At 46.7% G+C, this 19,328-nt stretch overlaps 1 protein-coding gene across 1 annotated transcript in view; it reads left to right on the top strand.

The window, feature by feature from the left end:
* The window catches only part of PHYKPL (5-phosphohydroxy-L-lysine phospho-lyase), a 460,271-nt gene that overhangs the window by 237,776 nt on the left and 203,167 nt on the right, over window positions 1-19,328 (top strand). The window contains exons 5-6 of the mRNA XM_069652639.1: window positions 8,155-8,242; window positions 8,332-8,448. Coding sequence (XP_069508740.1) covers window positions 8,155-8,242; window positions 8,332-8,448 — 205 coding nt within the window. The remainder of the gene's footprint in view (window positions 1-8,154; window positions 8,243-8,331; window positions 8,449-19,328) is intronic.

The raw sequence follows: 19,328 nt of genomic DNA, 5'->3' as shown, positions 1-19,328 counted from the left end.
TATGTCGAATGGCCATATCTCTTCGCAACACTCACACAAATGGGTCTAGGGAAAACCTTTATCAGGATGGTCTCATTACTATACAATGACCCCCGCTCCTACATCACCCTCGGCTCTACCAGATCTCCCGGAGTTAAATTGGAACGGGGAACTAGGCAGGGATGCCCCCTGTCAGCCCTCATATTTGCCTTAATTATGGAACCACTTGCCTCCAGGCTAAGAACGCACCGAATCGATAGAGGCCTCACCCTGGGCCCACACAGACTGATCGTCTCCCTCTACGCGGATGACGTAATGCTGTTCATCAAAGATCCCCAAACAAATCTCAATACGGTCATGCACGAGGTGATCCGATTTAGCGGCATCTCTGGTCTCAAAATAAATCATTCCAAATCAGTAATATTCCCGCTAACAACAGCCACCCCTCAGTTCCGAGACGACCACAGATTTAGTTGGGAAAGCACGGGGGTTCGCTATCTCGGCATTCTCATGTCACTTAATCATGACGAGATATTTAAAGATAACTATGGCCAAGTACTCCAATCCCTCCGTGAGCGTATCCAGAGATGGAAGTCGCTTCCCCTAACACTATGGGGGAGGGTTTCACTGACTAAAATGATGATTCTCCCCAAACTTCTCTATCTGTTCACCAATATACCCCTAATACTCCCACGCTCATTCCTGCAGAAAATTAGAAGTCTCATTTTGGAACTAATCTGGGCGGGCAAACCGGCGAGGGTCGCCTACACAACACTGACGTTACCGGTGTCACACGGTGGCCTTGCACTTCCGGACATTGAAAAGTACTACTGGGCCGCTCAGTCTCAATTTCTTAGCCATTGGTATGCCTCCGAGTATGTCCGTCCACATGTGCAGGTTGAGCGCGCCCTGGCCTGCCCAGACTTCTTAACAGCTGTTATCTTCAGTAATCTCCCGGTCCCATATGGCACGCTGAATACAGTCCTATCCTCATACGCCATCTGGAGGAAAATCGCCCGTAATCACGGAATACAGATAGGATACTCCCCGCTACTACCTGTCAAGTTTATTCCCGGCATTCCCCTAACCAACGAAAAAGTTTTTCTGATCTGGCTAAATAAAACCAACATAAACTCTATGGGGGACCTGTTCCCAGACGGCGTGTTCATTACCCCACAACTGCTCAGGGAGAGGGGCGGCACCACTTCACTCGACATTTTCCTTTACTTCAGATTGCGTCATACCCTGCAGGCCCGCTTCCCAACATTCCCTAAATAACCACCAACGTGGACCCTGCTGCACAATGCGATCCAGGCCGAGGGAGAGGGAAGATTAGTGTCCATAATTTACAAATCATTGCTCGCTGACTCAACTGTGACCGCCGCTAAGGCGAAGCGCAGATGGGAAACGGCCCTTCATACCACGATACCCGAAGACGACTGGACTTACATTCTCCGGCAAACCCAAAAAGTAGCGCTAAACACTCGCTACAAGCAGACCCATTTTAACTTCGTGCACCAAACATACTATACTCCCCAAAAGAAACGACATCACCACCCCGAGGCCTCAGACCAATGCGAAAGATGTGGCACCCCCACCGCCGACTTCATCCACCGCCCATGGCACTGTCCAGGTATAGCCCGATTCTGGTCCTCAGTTCTACAATACACGAGCGACATATTGGGCGAGGTGCTGGCCACTGACCCAACAGTCGCGCTCTTGGGTATGACAAGACACCTGCAAACCCCGGTCCGGAAGCTGGCCTCTCTGCTCCTAGTGCTCGCCCGTAGAAGGATAGCCCTGGCCTGGGGACGTGGCCCCCTTCCCTTGCTCACCGCATGGAAGAAAGATATCCTTTACTGTCAAGACATGGACACTGAGTTCACACGGACCCTTCCCCTACATGCGCGACCACCTGACATTTGGGGCCCTTATATTCGATACTTACTCACTACCACCGATGTTGCACATTCCCAATCTCAGACCCAGCAATCACAACCCAGATAAAGATCCAGGTCCCACTATCCACACGAGTACCCATAGAGTGGACTTTCCGACAGAACAAATAGCCCGATGAACATGTGATCTGCAATTATCCGATGTGTTTTGTGTGTGTTATGAACGTAACGTTTGGCTTTTCTTTTCTCTCCCTTTTTTGTGTTAAGTAAACCTGTTGTCACAGGTGGTTCTTTGTATGCTTATGTTAAAACCTTAAAATAAACAAAAAAGAAATATCTAGGGGTTAAGATATACTGCACCAAGCAGGGAAGTATAAAGTATAATCACCTTACTTTGCTGGAACTTATTAAACAAAAGATCAACACTTCACCAATCTCAGTGGCTGGAGGATCAGGGCCTGGCTAAGATGGTGATTTACCTCTGTCGACGTGCCACCTACGCTGCCGCATAAGCTATACTTCAACTGTAGGTCAATGTTGGGTATGATGATCTAGGCAGCCCCCGGCAGGTGTATGGCCATACGCAATAGACCACATAACAACAATGGACCTGTGGTCCCAGGGACTTCATTGGCTATTGTCAAGCTGCACAAATTCAACATGTGGTACCATGGGGAGACAATACAGAGTTGGACACACACGTAATAATTAAACAAAACATGGCAGCACCCTATGAGGTAAACCGATTTCTGGATTTCCCTGAGATTTGGAAGAATAAAGGGGCAACACATCATACTGCACTATCAGAGCGTGAGTTTCCACATTCAAATACAGAGCTGTAGTAAACCCAAACTCCATCAGTTCCCTTGACAAAGTCCCCCTTGCACGTAAGTGTGATCATCCTATTGTCTCAATTTATTGTTTGCAGAACCACTCCGCTCCTAAGGAGTACCTGACCTCCCCCATCCCACCCCCAACTGAACCACACCAAGTATTTCAGAAAGCCTCACATATGCATGGTAGTTGGATGCGAAATCTGGAGTAGTAGGCGCCTTCCCCTACAAGAAAACCACGAGACTGTGTCAATCACACCATGGTCACACACAAAAGCCCTTACCCCTCCCACCAAGGTAGCCCCCATAAAACAGTACCTTAACATGAATGGAAAGGTTAGATACATCCAATGGTAGCCAAAATAGGACTGACAAGTGGGGCGAGGTAGTCCATAGATCAGATGAAACTGCCCCAACGATGATTGCCACAGGCACCAAAAAACAAGGGGAACAAAAAACGGCATCCCTCCACCCCAACCACTGTGCAAGGGCCTGACTCAGGCAACAGGAGTGAGCACAGCTAAAGGGAGGCAGGGTCCATGTTTTAGGAAAGTGCACCAAGCCGTCCAAACAACAGTTCTTGGTAGGGTGAGAGCAAGGTCCAATGCAGTTTCCAGGAGTGCCAGACCAAGGTCCTAGATGGAAAGAAAAAGGAATCTCATGAATAACAGAGGTCCGGAGAAAGTCCCAGAAAAACAGAATGTCACAGCCATTCAGTGAGCCACAGCGGAATCCTGAAAACAATTTAGCAGAGGCTGAAATCCATGCAGACAGTTGAAAAAGCAGAATATCACAGCCAATTCACTAAGCCACAGCGAAATACAGGATACACCTTAGATGAGAGAAAAAAACAAAATAACATATGCAAAATAAACTGGAGACCAGTGCCACTCACTGTTTCGGGAAACAGTTGGGAAGCACGCAGGAAGGCTCTGTGGCCACTTTACCTCCTGGTCCCCGGTGAAGGCGTGGACTCAAAATGGGTGCTAATTGAACACATTTGGCATGGCCCTCTGTGATCGCACTGCTAATGTGGCACACATGAATTAACAGGATTGATGATCCCATGGATGCCAAAGCAGTTTCTGCGCTTGACGCCGCAAGTGCAGACCATGAACATCCCATTGAATCTTTTGTTGGTGCATGGAACCTAGAAAGCAGAGAGCATACATGAGAACAAATTAGAATGTTAGGGGATACCTTCCAGAGGATCTATTCGTAGAACAGAACCGATTAGTTGCAACATTTGGAAACGGCAGGCTAACTATAGCCAGCTATGCCCAACTGTGATCCTTGTTTAGGGCTTAGATTGAGACTTTCCCACTTGCACCTAAACCAACAGAGCTCTTACAATACATATTGTTTGTCTGCAGCAACGTTCTGACAAGGGGTTTCCATGCTTATGCTAACATTATATATGCAAAGTCTAAATAACACGTAATGCCAGTCCCCCCTGCAGGAGGAATGGAAATACAATGTCAGATGGCCGGTGGGTCAAAACTTGTGAGCACACAAAGGAAGAATCATTAACTACTGAATACAGACTCCTACAATATAAAATCCTAACCAGATACTACAGAATGCCTGTTTGGCTCCTCTCATTCTTTCCAGAGGCACGGGCTGCATTAAAAGCAAGGTTGAAGTAGCGACCATGTTGCACCTACAATGGGGCTGTCTGATTAAACAGGATTTCTGGTGGAATGTTTTAGATTAGGTCTCCAATATTGTGGGCTCAAATTTATTTGGGAACCTTCTCAATATTTTGCTCATGGCACAATTCCTCTTGCAACTATCCCAAAATACATCTGCAATATTGCTTGCAAAAATATGGATGCTTTTTTGTTGGCCGTGGCCACAATCACTGGTCTACGTACAATGGATTTGTGATATATGATATGATACAATGTACTGAATATGAAAGTTGTCTTTCCTTTTCAAGGGACCTGTGGTGCTTCTTTGCAGTTGGAACTAGACCACTTTGGCCTTGGCCACGAAGCCAAATGGAAAACTCTCTTTCTTTGGCTTAAGCTGTAGTCAAATTAGTAATTTGTTATTTACAAGGTTTCCCATATTGATGTTCTGAGAGTAAAGAGGAGACAATCTCAATCTTCGATTCAACATGTAAGATTGATCCTAAATACGATTGGTATGGGTTACATATGTGCCAACCCCAATGCCAATGAGTGCCTTACTGTATTCCTTTTTCCCGATTTGGTAAAAAAGAGCCTAATGGGATTGTACCATTTCGAATAGTCTGGCCAAATCCAAGAGTAGCTCTTATTTGTCGTCACTTGTCTGAAAGCATACATTTGGTTTTGAGCCTAGATTTGATGGACGCCTTCTTTGCTTAAAATCGGTACTTGAACTTCTGTCTTGCTGCCAGTGGTATGCAATGCATCTAATCGGGGCCTTATGGTGAACAAACACTTTTTGTTTGACTATCATAGAAGATGAGTGTCGATTCCTTTTTCACTTATTTTAGGAAACTTTGGCTCATGCCAGCCTTAAGGGATAGCTGCCTGAAAATCCACCTCGAGCGAGCATGTGGTTTTTGTAGTCAGTAGCTCCGGAGAAAGAGCTTGGGGCAGGAGTCACAAAGGATTAAAAGGAGCCTCATGCCATTACTTTTGTTCTCGCCTAATGCAGATTTGTGCTAAGTATTGTCTTGAATGTCTTTTTCTTTCTAGGTTTATCCTTCTATTGGTTAAGCAGTTACTATTTCTTTTTTATTTGCTGTGTGGGTGGGTGTGTGCACACCCAAGGGAGTGTAAAATTAGGGCTAGCTACTATTTTTAGCATTAATGTCGGTGCTCTCATTTTTAACTCATAGTTTTATTCTTTTGATATTTTTGTTGATGGATTGTTCTTGTACTGTAATGAATTTTATGGAACCTATTTTCTGAAATAAGGCATGATTATGCTTAGGGGGAATATAAAGCGACACACAGATCAATATCATACCCATATTGCAGAACGAAAGATATTTTGGTGGATTTTCAGGGACAACTCGTGAGAACATCCATATCCAAACCAATATCTTCTGAAGAGGGTCGCTTGTGCATGCTTGATGAGGAAATGGTGCAGCACTGGATCATTGACGAGAGGCTTATGTTATGCTGGTTTGTTATGTTGTAGTACTGCCTAACATACAAAACCATACATTTTGTGTTGTACACTGGTCATTTGTCGATATACCATGTTTATGTTGTGGTTTTGACAAAACATGTTAAGAAAGGGTTAAAAAAAGGATCCAATAGCATTCAACCCATTGTCTGCAGTTGTTCCAAAAAGCTTCAAACCAGTGTACTGATTTCCACCGGGTCATGGCCACAGGTGATTGGCAGGCAGGCAGAAGCCTGTGGCTGGGGCAGTGGACAGATCCAGCAGTTCCACAAGGCGTTCATGATTCCCCTCGTATGCCATTGCACAATTTGAGCATGGCAGTGTCTGTACCATGCTGTGGTAGAGAGTGGAAGATGTAGAATTGATCCATATGGTTTAGGAGTACTAAGCATAAACATGACCATGATTGAGAGCACAGCAGTTTTACTGATATTCCCTCCATCTTTGGGCATTAAGTTGGCATTTTTCAAGATGGTTGATTTCCTTGGCCACTTCAGTTTGTTCTTCCAGAAAGCACAGTTTATACCATGGAATGCCCCCTGAATAGGTGGGTGCAATTACGTAGAATCCATCCATGAGAGGTGCTGGTGGCAGGTGCAGGAGTATTTGCTCCCTAGATAGTTCTATCTGGTGTTTGCTACCACTTTGCCTCCAGTAGAGGGCTTCCTTTAAATTCCCATCTCGAGATATCTCTCACGCTTTCGTTGTATGTTCAACTGCACTTTTCCTTCAGATGGCTGGCGTCCACTTTAAAAGTTTTAAGGCGAATTGTGTAACGGGAGGCGTTATAGGTTTTTATCCACACACTGCTTAATTGGCCGACTAAGTCTACAAAGTTTATCATCGTGTTCCAAAATAGTTCTAATTGATCACTTGCACCAAACATGTTTGGCAGATCTTCCTCAAGGTCACTTTTGATCTCGGTGCACCTCCCTCGATATTTCACTCTTTTGAATTTGTATCAGATTGCCCAGTAAATAGCCTCATCTTTCCGCGGACTGACAGTGTGAACATTACCATTGAATGATTTTTCCACATGTGGGAGAGGGGATGGAGGATTGTCAAGTTATTATGCGCGTGTGCAGGAGCCTCTTGGAAAGACATTTCCATTTGATCACTGGTTGTATTGGCCCAGGTATTACACCCAGACTGAGAGGGTGTTTCTAACATTATACCAATACTGGTAGCTGCTTCCTCCTAGTAGGATATCCAAAGGCCTTCATTTTGAATGCCAACAAGGATGAAACTTAATGTTGAATCTTGCTATTTACAACCTGCTGCTCATCTGATGTCATATTTTGGGATCTTAGCCCACTTCCTTGTAGCAGGAATCAGTGAGGTCTATATGTCCTCTAGCAGCAGGGCTTGTGATTTTTCCACAGAGTTCAAGCTACCTCAGCAGACTGGAATGTAGCCAAACGATACAGCCATCTCAAGTCATCCAACACTTTCTAGCATAATTGACAGACATGGCCCTGATCTTTGTGTGTTCATTAAAGAGTTGCCTACTACAATTTAAAGTTTTGTTTTGGGGGCAAACTTTGGAGTAACAATACAACATAACTTACTATTGGTATTCCGCTATCAACCTAAATTACACCACCCCTTCAGTACAGATTTAGCTGGAATGTAGCTGGCAAACTGTCTGGTAGGGTATAACTGTTATTTACTCCTGTCAGCCTAAAAACCTTCATTCACAATTTTGATGTTCAGTCCTCTGGCATTTCTTTTTAAAGGTTTCCATAAGTCCGGTAAAGAGATGAACATGCCCCTGGAGCATATCCTAAAGTACCGATTTTAGAATGCGTAAAGGTGTTCTTGGGATCCAGCTAGTTTATTGCATGCTTTATTGGGCAGGTAGTTAATAGACTTGGAAATCTGAGACCAAAGTTAGACATAGTTATTGGTTCAAAGCAAATTAATTGGCATGCTCTATACTATATCAATTTAGCAACCAGCTCTCATCATTTAGGAATTCATTCCTTGCCATGAGGAAAGGGCAGCTGGCATGCTAGCAGACTTGTATAGAACGATTGAGAGATTTAAAATCGTCGACAAAGCTATTCTGCCTGCTGTTGATAGTCCCACCCAGCAATCTATCCACTTTATTGCAGGTATGTTCAGTAGAGACTTTGTGAGAAAAGAGTCATGTGGTTGTGGTTCTGATGTGCATATAACACGCATGCAGCTATAGTTTGTATGTCAGTTCATGTGTTCAGGTGGGATTCTCCCATTGAAAAACATCTCCAAATAAAAACATAAAACCTTAAAATTAAGAAAATATAAAGAAATATTTTTCTAGCTATCTTTTTTTTGTTTAGTGCCTATCATGGTCACCTGACATCTCTCATTGACATAAGCCCATACAAATTCAGAAATCTGGAAGGACAAAAGGATTGGGTTCACGTGGTATGTACTTGAACATATGCAGGTGTGCTAATTTCGGTTCTATTAGATCTTCCCTTTAGAAACTAACATTCATGTATGCATCCATGCAGGCTCCAATACCAGACACTTACAGGGGACTATACCGAGAAGACCACAAAGATCCTGCCACCGCTTATGCCAATGAAGTGAAGAAAGTACTCGACGAGGTACAAAAGAAGGATCGAAAGGTAAAATGCATTGTCATGAAGTGTGTGTTGAGTTAAAAGCGAACCCATAAACATTTATTTTTAAAGTAGACGGCTTGTAAATACCCTGTAGTACACAATGGTGTTCTTACATGTTTGCTGAATAAATAAAGGCTAATGAATTTTTGTGTTCACTATCGAACACACATTTTGTTTTTGATGGTCAAAAGCTCTTCCCCGAATCACTTGCGCCTCGTTAAATTATACAAACTCATCAATTTGCTTTTAATTTGGTGGTGAGATTAAACCTTCCACTGCACACAGAACACATGCATGATCTATTCAGGCACAGTGTTTAAGAATCAAAAAGATATATTTTTTGGTATATTATAATTGGTAAATATTGAGAAAGCTTGCCTGTAATGATCTCTTGGCACGGACAGGATGAAACAAGACAGAGACCAAATTGGATAGGTTGATTGAAAAGAAAACAATTCAGATGTTTGCTGAAGGATATGTGCAAATACTTTGAGGGGGTGTTCTACAGCTAGTGCTATAAGGATTTGCGGTCAGATTTAGCTTTCTGATATTGAAGAACCAAGAGAAGAAAACAGGGGGGTATGTTTCTTCTCGAGATGTAGGTAATCCTTCTTAGCCCAGTAATAGGGGGATTGGAACCTCTTTGCGCCCAATGTACTTTGCAGAGAACATTACAATGCACCCTTTGATGTGCAGGGATTCCATGTAGGACCCCTTACATCAACTGACTGCAGAATTCTGAATGAGCTACAGGCAATGACTATGATAGTTTGTACCCATGACATAAAGATTTCCCATAATACAGCCTTAGTACAGAGCCACAGTGACCATGGACTGCTGAGTCAGTTAGTGGTGCAGAGGAAGCAACATTTTATGCAATTTCTGAAGCTGAAATAACACAAGATGTGGTGGAAGTAGCAATTTCAAGAAACAAAGATGATTAGAGTCCACATTAATACCCAGACTAATTGCAGTATAAACAATTGTCGCAAGCGCATCACTACAAACGGCCAAATGGTGACTGGAGGAGCAGATGTGTTTGGGAAACCCCATCCCCCAGTGATTATAACATTGACTTACATGCCTAGTCAAACTTTACAAGTTTGAATGTATCCATGCTGCTAGCCTAAGTCTATATAGGCAGTTCCAAAACTATACAAGGCAGTGGAACCCTTCATTAGGAATGGTACTGGGTATTATTGGCATAGGTTTAAGAGTTGGTCGGACATAAATGTAAGTCCATACCCTTGAGGCACATTGCAAAAACAGCCTGAAATCAATCTGAGAAAAAAGAAAATCATGCCCATCCTCCCACCTCTGGAATGCACTGTCAGCAAAGGTGAGAATTTTTAAGAAACACTCTTCGGCCATTGGCATTTGGTGTATCAGACTCCAATTGTATATACAAACAGAAGGCACTGAATAAAACAATATTACAAAATGGAATCCAATGAACTAATGAGCAAAAGGAAAACCTTGTTAAAGTTAAGAATCCCAATTAAAACACCTGATTAAAAAATATCATATTTTAGCAGCGGCATCCATTATGTTATCATTTTAAACCTTTGGTAAGCACTATGACTATGTAATTATCTTAGGAATTGGGAGTCCAATGCAACGAGATTTGAAACGGTCCTCATCAATTCAACACACTGAAGATATACTGGCAAATTGCTGTCCCCACAACCTATACTGATATAAAATGAGTTTCATTGAGGGATAAGGGTGCTCCTGAGTTTCTTTAGATTGGTGAGCAGAGTCAGCACAGGCCCACCTGATTTTGTTCAGCCATACTAAAGGTTTATTTCAAAGTGCCTTCCCTGGCTCATGGTCTTATTTTGGGGATGCTAGAGATTATATCATTCTTTATATCATTAACTTGCACCCTTATTTCTCAGCGACCTGCCTTACCTTCGTGGTATTCAAGCCTTTCTCAGTGAAGAGAACGGGTTTGTTCCTTGAAGCAACCACAGCTGTCTCTGGGTTGCACAGTTTTAAGAACTTTCTCACGACGTTGCTTATTCCCTGAATTCACTGACTTGGGAGGCTGTTGGGATCTGAACTTGTGGTCTTTGGGTTTCCAGAATATTCGGGGTTGAGAGTCCATGCAGAGGGAACAGTGAATGAACACTGACAGGGACTCTGGGACCAACTCCCTGCACCACTGGCTTCTCCCCCTGGATTTTATGTGATGAAGGAACAACGATGGATGCCTGAATGGGGAACTGGGCTGCTGCAATGTTGGTATATCCAGGAGATGAAGAACAATAAGGCAGCAGAATGAACTCCAGGAGCGCAAGGGCTGGAGCAGGTGTCTCCTGGAAGGGATGGTGCAGATAGGCTAACAGCCAGGAGAAATGTCAGCCAAGACAACAGGATGCAGGAGAAGGAACACCAAAGCAAGATACAAGCAGAAATGCCAAGGGCATTGGCAGGCAGGCACAGGGAAGCCAAGGAATGCAGGAGGAAGGGACAGGAAGGCAAGGTAATACTGGGATGAAGAAGAGGAACAGAGCGGCAAGGAAGGACCGGGACAAGAGGGAGGCACAGAGCTGCAAGGTTGGCTAACGGGGCAAGCCAACCTGCAATGCAGACTTATGACACATCTGACATTGAGAGCGCAGAGTTTAAATCCCCATAATCCCCATTGCTCTGCTCACTAATCTGAACTCTAGCCTTCCCTCTGTCCTCATTCTCCTTGATTTTTCCTCCGCTGTCGACAAGCTTAATCCTGCCATCCTGATCAATAGTCTATGTGAGTACCGGGGCATCACGCAGTGCTCCAGATAGGATTTTTGCATGAGTATTTTACTCCCAATTTATAAAATTAAAGAGTAAACCCAATTTCAAGAGAGTAAAAATGAGTTTCCTCCTTCGCAAGAAAGTAAAAAAAGTGTCTGCCAACTATCCAATATGTGTGTAAAATTAAAACGGTGTTTTCGAAAACGTTAGTGTAGGAAAACTTGACAATGCGTACTGGCCAGATTCATCTTCATTGTACTTGGACACTAACGGTCTGTTAAGAACTACTACAGATGCCAGCTAGTTACATCATAAATCAAGTCCCTCGCCAGCATCACATCTCTGCCTCTTGTGCCTACTGTTGCTGCCTGGCACTACCTGCTTGACAGACACTCCAGGATTTTGCTTCATCTCTCCTTCCCTTTGCTTCTCGGTTTCCCCCGCCTCACACTTTCTGATGCTCTGCCTCTTACCCTTAAGTGTTTCTATGCCATGTTTTGTGGTCTGTTGCTCTGTCACTCTGCCTTTCCCCCCCCTCTCTGCATTCTATTATTGCTGTTTCCCTCCTTTATCTTGTGTATCTGTTGATGTCACTTCTCTTCCTCTCTCATGTCATTACTCTGGCTATATCTGTTTTTTCATTTTCTCTTTTGTGGTTGCTACTTCTTTTGATTATATTTCGTGTACTGCCTCTTATGTTATTTGCCTGCCTTTCTCTAATCTGGATTTTCTATTTCCAACTCTTACCATCTGCTGTTGATCTATGTTTTCTTATTTTTCTGTTTCTATAATTTTGCTCTGCTTCAATCCCTCACTCCTATTGTGTGCATGTGTCCTGTTAGTTACCTCGGTTTCCCTTCTCACTTTCTTTGTTGCTGTCTTATGTAGCTCATCGGTCTCTCTTCTTGTTGCTTGAATTCATGTTTTGTATTGTCTAATACATTCTCTGTTCGAATGGATTGTGTCCTCCAATGTATTCCACATCTTTGACATGTAATGTCCACAGCTCTGCACTTCAGAAACTTTTTCAGCAGAGGGCGTCCTGCATCGATGACGTCGGATCGATGTCCCTCGAAGGCCTACGTCGAGGGCAACGTCACCGGATGTTATAAATAGGACGCACAACGCCAGTAGCCTCGGTTAGATTTTTTTCTGCGAACGTGTTGCTTCGTGAAAATCGGCGCTTCGGACTCTGCTGTCTGGATTCAAGACTTGCCGGGACTGCAAGTCGAAAATGATGATCACCGACCCACATCACATTTGTTTGTGGTGCTTGGGCGAGAGTCACGACTCCGACGACTGTTCAAAATGCCAGTCGCTAACTGCCAAGTCCTTGCAGGAGCGTAAGGGGAAGCTCCAGGTAGGTAGGGGTGCTAAGCCCAGTAAGTCTCGTAAATCCAAGTCAAAATCCAAAGGGGTGTCCACTGACAACTCGAGAGGGGGACTTTCCGCGTCGGGAGGAGGCCCGAGGTTCTCGTTCCCGGAGTGGTTCCCGCCATTCTTCTTCCTCATCGCGGCATTCTCAGAAGTGCCATCACCGGTCGCCTTCCCCGTCCTCCTCGGAGGATGGAGCCGCGAGGAAAGTGGCATGCCCGACGAAGTCCTCGACTCCGGAGGAATGGGCTGCCTTTAAGGAGCAAATGTTGGCGATATTTCAATCGCAGGGCACGGGTCCGGTCGTGCCTTCTAACAAAGCCGGCCAGGATTGGTCTCGTACCGTGGCTCGCACGCTTTCGGGCTCGGGTCTGTGACGCGACTCGCATAGGGAACCTTCGAGGTCCCGTTCGGACAAGGCTTCGGAGAGTCGCAAGAGACGTGCTTCTAGGTTTCTGTCACACCTGTGCCACTGGCGCACACATTGGCAACCATCATGGACGATATGGTACTTGTTTATCTTTATAATACTCTTTAAACAACCCCTATTCACATTTTGGTCCTTAATTTCCATTTGTACGACATTGGTACTTTTCTATTTAATTCAGCTAACTACATGTACCATAATGCACCTTGCTACAGCTATCAATGCCTGGCCATTCCCATTCGTCAGTATTGGAACCACAATCCCCAGAAGCCCTAGCGATCAGTGCTGCTTCCACCATCTCAGGACCAGAGAGGAGGAGGCAGATTATCTTCAGGTGTGCTGCTCCAGGTGCTGCAAATTAGCCTGCCTCAGTACAGGGCAGAGCTGTATTTAAGCAGCTGCCCGGAGGAGCTCAGTCTCTTGCATCAAGAGTCCTCCCAGCCCCTTTTTGCCTTGTGACTCGAATTTGTATGCTGTTCCTGTCGCTGCATTTTCCTGCTTTGATCCAGTGCTCTTTCGAGGCTGCCTGCCTTGCAGCCTGCTACACACTGCTGCGTATAGCCCTAGCCTTCTGGGCTCCCTGCCTCACAGCCCTGCTCCTCTGGGCTTCCTGCCTTGCAGCCTGCAACCCTCCGCAGCCTACAGCCCTGCTCCTCTGGGCTCCCTGCCTCACAGCCCTGGTCCTCTGGGCTCCCTGCCTTGCAGCCTGCAATCCTCCGCTGCCTACAGCCTGGGTCCTCTGGGCTCCCTGCCTTGCAGCCTGCTACTCTCTTCTGCTTTCAGCCCTGACCCTCTGGTCTCCCTGCCTCGACGCCCTGTTCCTTTGGGTTTGCTCCTTGCTGCCCTACTCCTCTGGGCTCTGTCTGCCGCCTACTACAGCTCTCAGTCCTGCTCCTCTGAACTCTCTACCTTGCAGCCTACTACAGTCCTCTGCAATCCACTACAGTTTTTCTGCACCTTGTGCCATCCGTTACTGCAGCCCTGCTTCCTTGTTTGCAGCCCCTCTATTTCCTGGCTGCTGCTCCCTTGCTCTCTTCCTTGTTTGCAACCCCTTGTTCTTGATCCCTGTCCTTCTCTTCCTTGAGTCCTCTGTCCTCCCCTTTAGTTTACCCATTTCTATTGTACTGTTTTTTTTATCCCTTCATTCCCTTCTGCTAGATTTCTCTTAGACTTCATTTTCCCTGGTTATTTCTGTTCTTGTCTCTCTTGTGTCTTATGTTGATCCTTAGTACAGAGCTTGACTGTTGGCTTCCGGCAGGCAACCTCTGCCCCTTCCCTTGTTACGTTTTCAGTGTTACACGCACCCACAGCTGTTGTTCCCAGCCATGAGCAGACAGAGTGGGTCCCTGTAATAGTAATCTGTGCAAAAGGCTGGAGTTTCCAAAGGTCCGTGGAACACACTTTTCCATTTCTGCTTACACCCCAAGAGGGAATCCAGTTTGTTTGTATCTTTGTATTTCCTGCCCCTTTCTGTTCACAACTACAGTTGCCTACTTTTCTTTCTTGTTGAGTTTCCTTCTGTGTGTACTTATCTGTCACCTTACATCGGCACAGCCACCCAAACCCTACCTGGCGCCCTGTGCCACTCTTGACAGAGTGCCATCCTTGACAGTTTCAGTCCTCGTCCCCAGCAAGACTGCTGCAACCTACTAAGGGCTCGAAGCCGGCGTCGACTTGGTCGGCGCCGTGTCCATCCAACTCGGACGTCGACACTTTGCCCTTTTATCAGCCCACAGCGCCGTCGGCACCTGTGTCGACGCTGAAGCCTGCAGCGCTCACGACGCCGAGGTAGTCGACGCTCTCGGCGTCGAAGCGCCGCCTTTGGGGATTTTTGCCTGAAATTTGCCATTCAGGTACCCCGATGTGGTGGATCCTCCTAGGAAGGCTACTGCGAAGTCTGTGAGGCCAGTATTGTCTCCAGGCCAGGGTTTCAACTCCCTCTGGACGACATATATGAAGAGGAAGAAAGGTCTGAATTTGGGGACCTTGGTGAACTTGATGTGGCTCCAATTGTTTCTGGAGACAGTCAATTGGAGGAGTTGAGGCAAACCCTTCATGATGGCAGTGGGTTGGAAACTTCTCCAGAAGTGGAATTTGGTAAGCCTGGGGCTCATGCAGAGTCTTCATACAGGACGCTCGTGGCTAGGGTCTCGAGTATCTGGGCTGGGCCAGTCCTCCTGAAGACTTTGTGCAGGACGATCTAACGGACATTTTAGATCAAGGTCCGTCCTCTGACCCGGTGTTACCGTTTGATCTCACCTTACAGAAAAGGGTGGCAGCTGCTTGGCAGTCACCGGCATCTCTTCCGGCTGTTAATAAATCTTTGACAAAAAATACCGCCCTTCCGTTAGCGACCCCAGCTATTTATCCACTCACCATACTTCCGAGAGTTTGGTGGTTCAGGCGGCTACGACCACCTCGAGGTAGGCGGCGTACCCTACCATCCCTCCTGATAGAGACGACAAACACTTTGACGGTTGGGCTCGAATGGTATTTTCTGCGAGGAGCATGGCATTGAAATCAGCCAGCTCCACTTTTGCCTTAGCAAGGTTCAAACACACTCTGTGGAACTGTGCTTCTCTAGCGGCTGAGCATATTCCCAAGAGGGAAGAAAGGGATGGCTTCCTGGCTCTCGTGCAAGACGGCAAGGATGCCATGTGCCAATCCCTTCAGTTGGGTTTGGATACGGCAGACAGTGTTAGCCGGTCCATGGCTGCGAGCACCGTTATAAGCAGATTTGCGTGGTTGCGGAAGTCGGGTTTTGCTCTGAATGTGCAAAGCAGTCTTCTGAACATGCCTTTTGATGGTGCACATTTGTTTGGCAACAAGGCTGATGAGAGCCTTGAGAGGTTGCAGACCTCGAAAGCTGCGGCAAAATCTTAAAGCGCAGCTGTGCGTCAACCTCTGCCTTTTCGGCCTAGGGGACAGCAGTGGAGGGGAGGTTCTTTTTGTTACTACTCCTCCTTTGGTAGAACGAGAGGGGCCGCCAGTCAAAGGGGCCAGTGGAAAAGTACCCGTGGTGGTCGGGGAAATAGAGGTGCCAAACCCGCGCAGGCAGCTACCTCTTTGCCTTCAGGCACTGCCGCAGCCGCTTCCAAACAGTCATGAGGCCATGTGCCATGGTTCACCGGTTGGGGGCAGACTGTCTCAGCATCTCGAAGAATGGCGAGCCATTACTTCAGATGCGTGGGTTCTGGATACCATAGCCCACAGCTACGCGCTATAGAACTGGTGCCTGTGGCGGAGAGGAACAAGGGATGGTATTCCCTTTATTTTTTGATTCCCAACAAATACTGGGGGATTGAGACCCATCCTGGACTTGCGTTGGTTGAACAAACTTCTCAGGAAGGATAAGTTCAAGATGGTTACTCTTTCTAAAGTCCTCCAGGCCCTTTAACTTCAGGATTGGTTGGTGTCTCTGGACCTACAGGATGATTACTTTCATGTGCCGATTCATCCCAAGCACAGAAAGTACCTGAGGTTTGAGGCTTTAAACTTGCACATTCAGTTTCGGGTTCTGCCGTTCAGATTGACCCCCGCCCGAGGGTCTTCCCAAAGCTCATGGTGGGGGTTGCAGCGTACCTCAGGCGAGGGGGGGGGGGGATTCACGTGTACCCCTACCTGGACGACTGGCTGATCCAGGCGCGCTCTGCCGAGCAAGCATTGGATCACCTCGGTCTCACCTGCTGCTCCCTCCACAGGCTGGGCTTTTCCCTCAATTTCAAGAAGTCGCATCTGACACCTTCCCAACAGCTCCAGTACATCAGGGCTGTGTTAGACACGGCCTTGGGGAAGTGCTCTCCTCCCAAGGTGAGGGCTTATCACATTGTGCAGATGGTGGACAAGTTTCAACATGCCCAGAGTCTCCCGGCTTTTGAATTCTTAAGGTTGCTCGGCCTCATGGCATCCTGCATTTTTCTGGTGCCAGAGGCCAGGCTGAGGATGAGATCCCTGCAATGGGTCCTCAAGATGCAGTGGTCACAGTTCTCAGGCAAGATGGCGGATCACGTTCAGATTCCACTCTGTCTCCCAGGATCTTCTGTGGTGGGCCAACAAAGAGAATCTGATGAAGGGGGAGCCATTTTGGCAGCCATGGCCGGAGGTGACTGTAGTGACGGATGCTTCCCTCACAGGATGGGGGCGCTCATGCCGACGACTTGACCGCCAACAGTCGTTGGTCTCCGTCGGAGTCCAAACTCCACATCAACCTGTTAGAGCTGATGGCCATCAGGCTAGGCCTGAAAGCTTTCCTGCTGGCTGTGCGGGGGAAGAGTGTCCTGATCATGACGGACAACACAATGGCCATGCATTACCTCAACAAAAAAGGGGGGTTAGGGTCACTCCCGTTGTGGAGAGAGGCAATGCAGCTCTGGTTCTGGGCCATCCAGCAGGGAATTTCAGTCTCGAAGTTCATCTTCGAAAATGCAGCGGCGGACGCTCTGAGGAGGCAGAGCACGATCTCTCACGAGTGGGAGTTGGCTCAGGAAGTCCTTCAGGAGATCTTTGCCCTTTGGGGAACCCCGCAAGTGGATCTCTTCGCCACCAGTGCCAACCGGAAGTGCGAGAGATTCTGCTCAAGGGAATTTCCTCTAAGAGGAGCCTTAGGAGACGCGTTCGTAGTGGATTGGTCATTCCCACTGCTGTACGCGTTTCCTCCAGTCCCCGTCATTCCTCAAGTGTTGCAGAGGTTCGGTTGCCACATGATCCTCATTGCTCCGGATTGGGCCAGGAGAGTGTGCTACCCTGACCTTCTAGAAATGTCCATCTGCCCTCCACGCCGTCTTCCCTACTGAGAGATCTGCTCTCACGCGAGGGAGGTCTGGTTCGCCATCCAGAGGTCAAGACTCTCAGCCTTCACGCTTGGTAACTGAAAGGTTGAGATATATGAATTGGGACCTCCAGGATGACATGATGGAGGTGTTGCTTTTGGTCAGGAGACCAGCAACAAAATCTCTGTACTGTTGGCGTAAGTTCTGCGACTGGTGCAGAGGACACAATGTTGATCCTTTTCAGTGCTCCATTCCTATGGTTTTGTCTTTCTTACTTTCTTTGGCTCACAGGGGCCTTCAAGTTGGTATCATTAACGGTTACTTTGCGGCTCTGTCTATATTTAATCGCTCGTCTGAAGAATGTTCTTACTTTAAGATTCCTTTGATTTCTCAATTTCTTAAAGGACTGACTGTGTTCCCACCGTCCCCTTTCCAGGTGCCGGCTTGGGATTTGAATGTGGTTTTGAAATTTCTCATGGGTGCTCCCTATGAACCTTTGCACTCTTGTCCTTTGAGATTATTGTCCTTAAAGACAGTGTTCTTGGTTGCGGTTACTTCCACTCGCAGAGTGAGTGAATTGCAGGCACTTTACTCTAAGCCACCCTTTACTGGGTTCCACAAGGACAGGGTAGTACTGCGGGTACGTCGTTCCTTTCTACCTATTAAAAAGGTAGTATCTGAGTTTCATTTGAGTCAGAAGGTGGTTCTCCCTTCTTTTTATCCTCCTCCTCATCCTGGTAAGGAAGAGGAGTGACTCCATAGGTTGGATCCTAGGAGGGCTTTGAGCTTTTACATTTCTAAGATGCCCAGGGTCAGAGTGGACGATCAACTCTTCGTAGGATATGCTGGACACCGATTGGGCCAGGCTGTTACCAAACGGACCTTGTCCAGGTGGATTATCCTCACCATTACGGAGTGTTACCGATTGGCGGGTAAGGACCCTCCTGAAGGGTTGCAAGCTCATTTCACTAGGGGCGTGGCTACTTCCACTGCCCTCCAACGGGGATCTCCTGTTAGGAATACTTGTGAGGCTACTACATGGGCTTCGCTCCACACCTTTGTTAAACATTACTCCCTGGATACGATCCATGGTCAGGATATGGCCTTTGGGAAGGCGGTTCTTTATTCCGCAATCTGATTGGGTACTCTGAAATTCTTTTCCCTCCTCCATTTACTGGTACTGCTTTGGGAGTCTATCAAAGATGTGGAATACATTGGAGGACACAATCCATTCAAAGAACAAGTTACTTATCACTGGTAACGTTCTTTCGACTGGATGTTCCTCCAATGTATTCCACATTGCCCTCCCAGCCTGCCCCTCTGGAGAATTTCCTATGTGATTGCAGCTTGCGTTTCCGCAAGGCTATGTGCAGTCAAGCAGGCATGAGACTGGTGCCACACGTTCTGAGGGAAAAAACTTAAACTGAGGCTACGGGCGCTTTGTGTCCTATTTATAACATCCGGTGACGACCTCGACGGAGGCCTTCGAGGGACATTGACCCAACTTCATGGACACAGGACGCCCTCTGCTGAAAAAGTTTCCGAAGTGCACAGCTGTGGACATTACATGT

The sequence above is a fragment of the Ambystoma mexicanum genome, chromosome 3p (assembly GCF_040938575.1).
Source record: "Ambystoma mexicanum isolate Mex_15411 chromosome 3p, UKY_AmexF1_1, whole genome shotgun sequence".
In the NCBI taxonomy this organism is placed as follows: domain Eukaryota; kingdom Metazoa; phylum Chordata; class Amphibia; order Caudata; family Ambystomatidae; genus Ambystoma; species Ambystoma mexicanum.
Note: the sequence above shows the minus strand (reverse complement) of the source record. Positions and strands in the feature narration are given on the sequence as shown.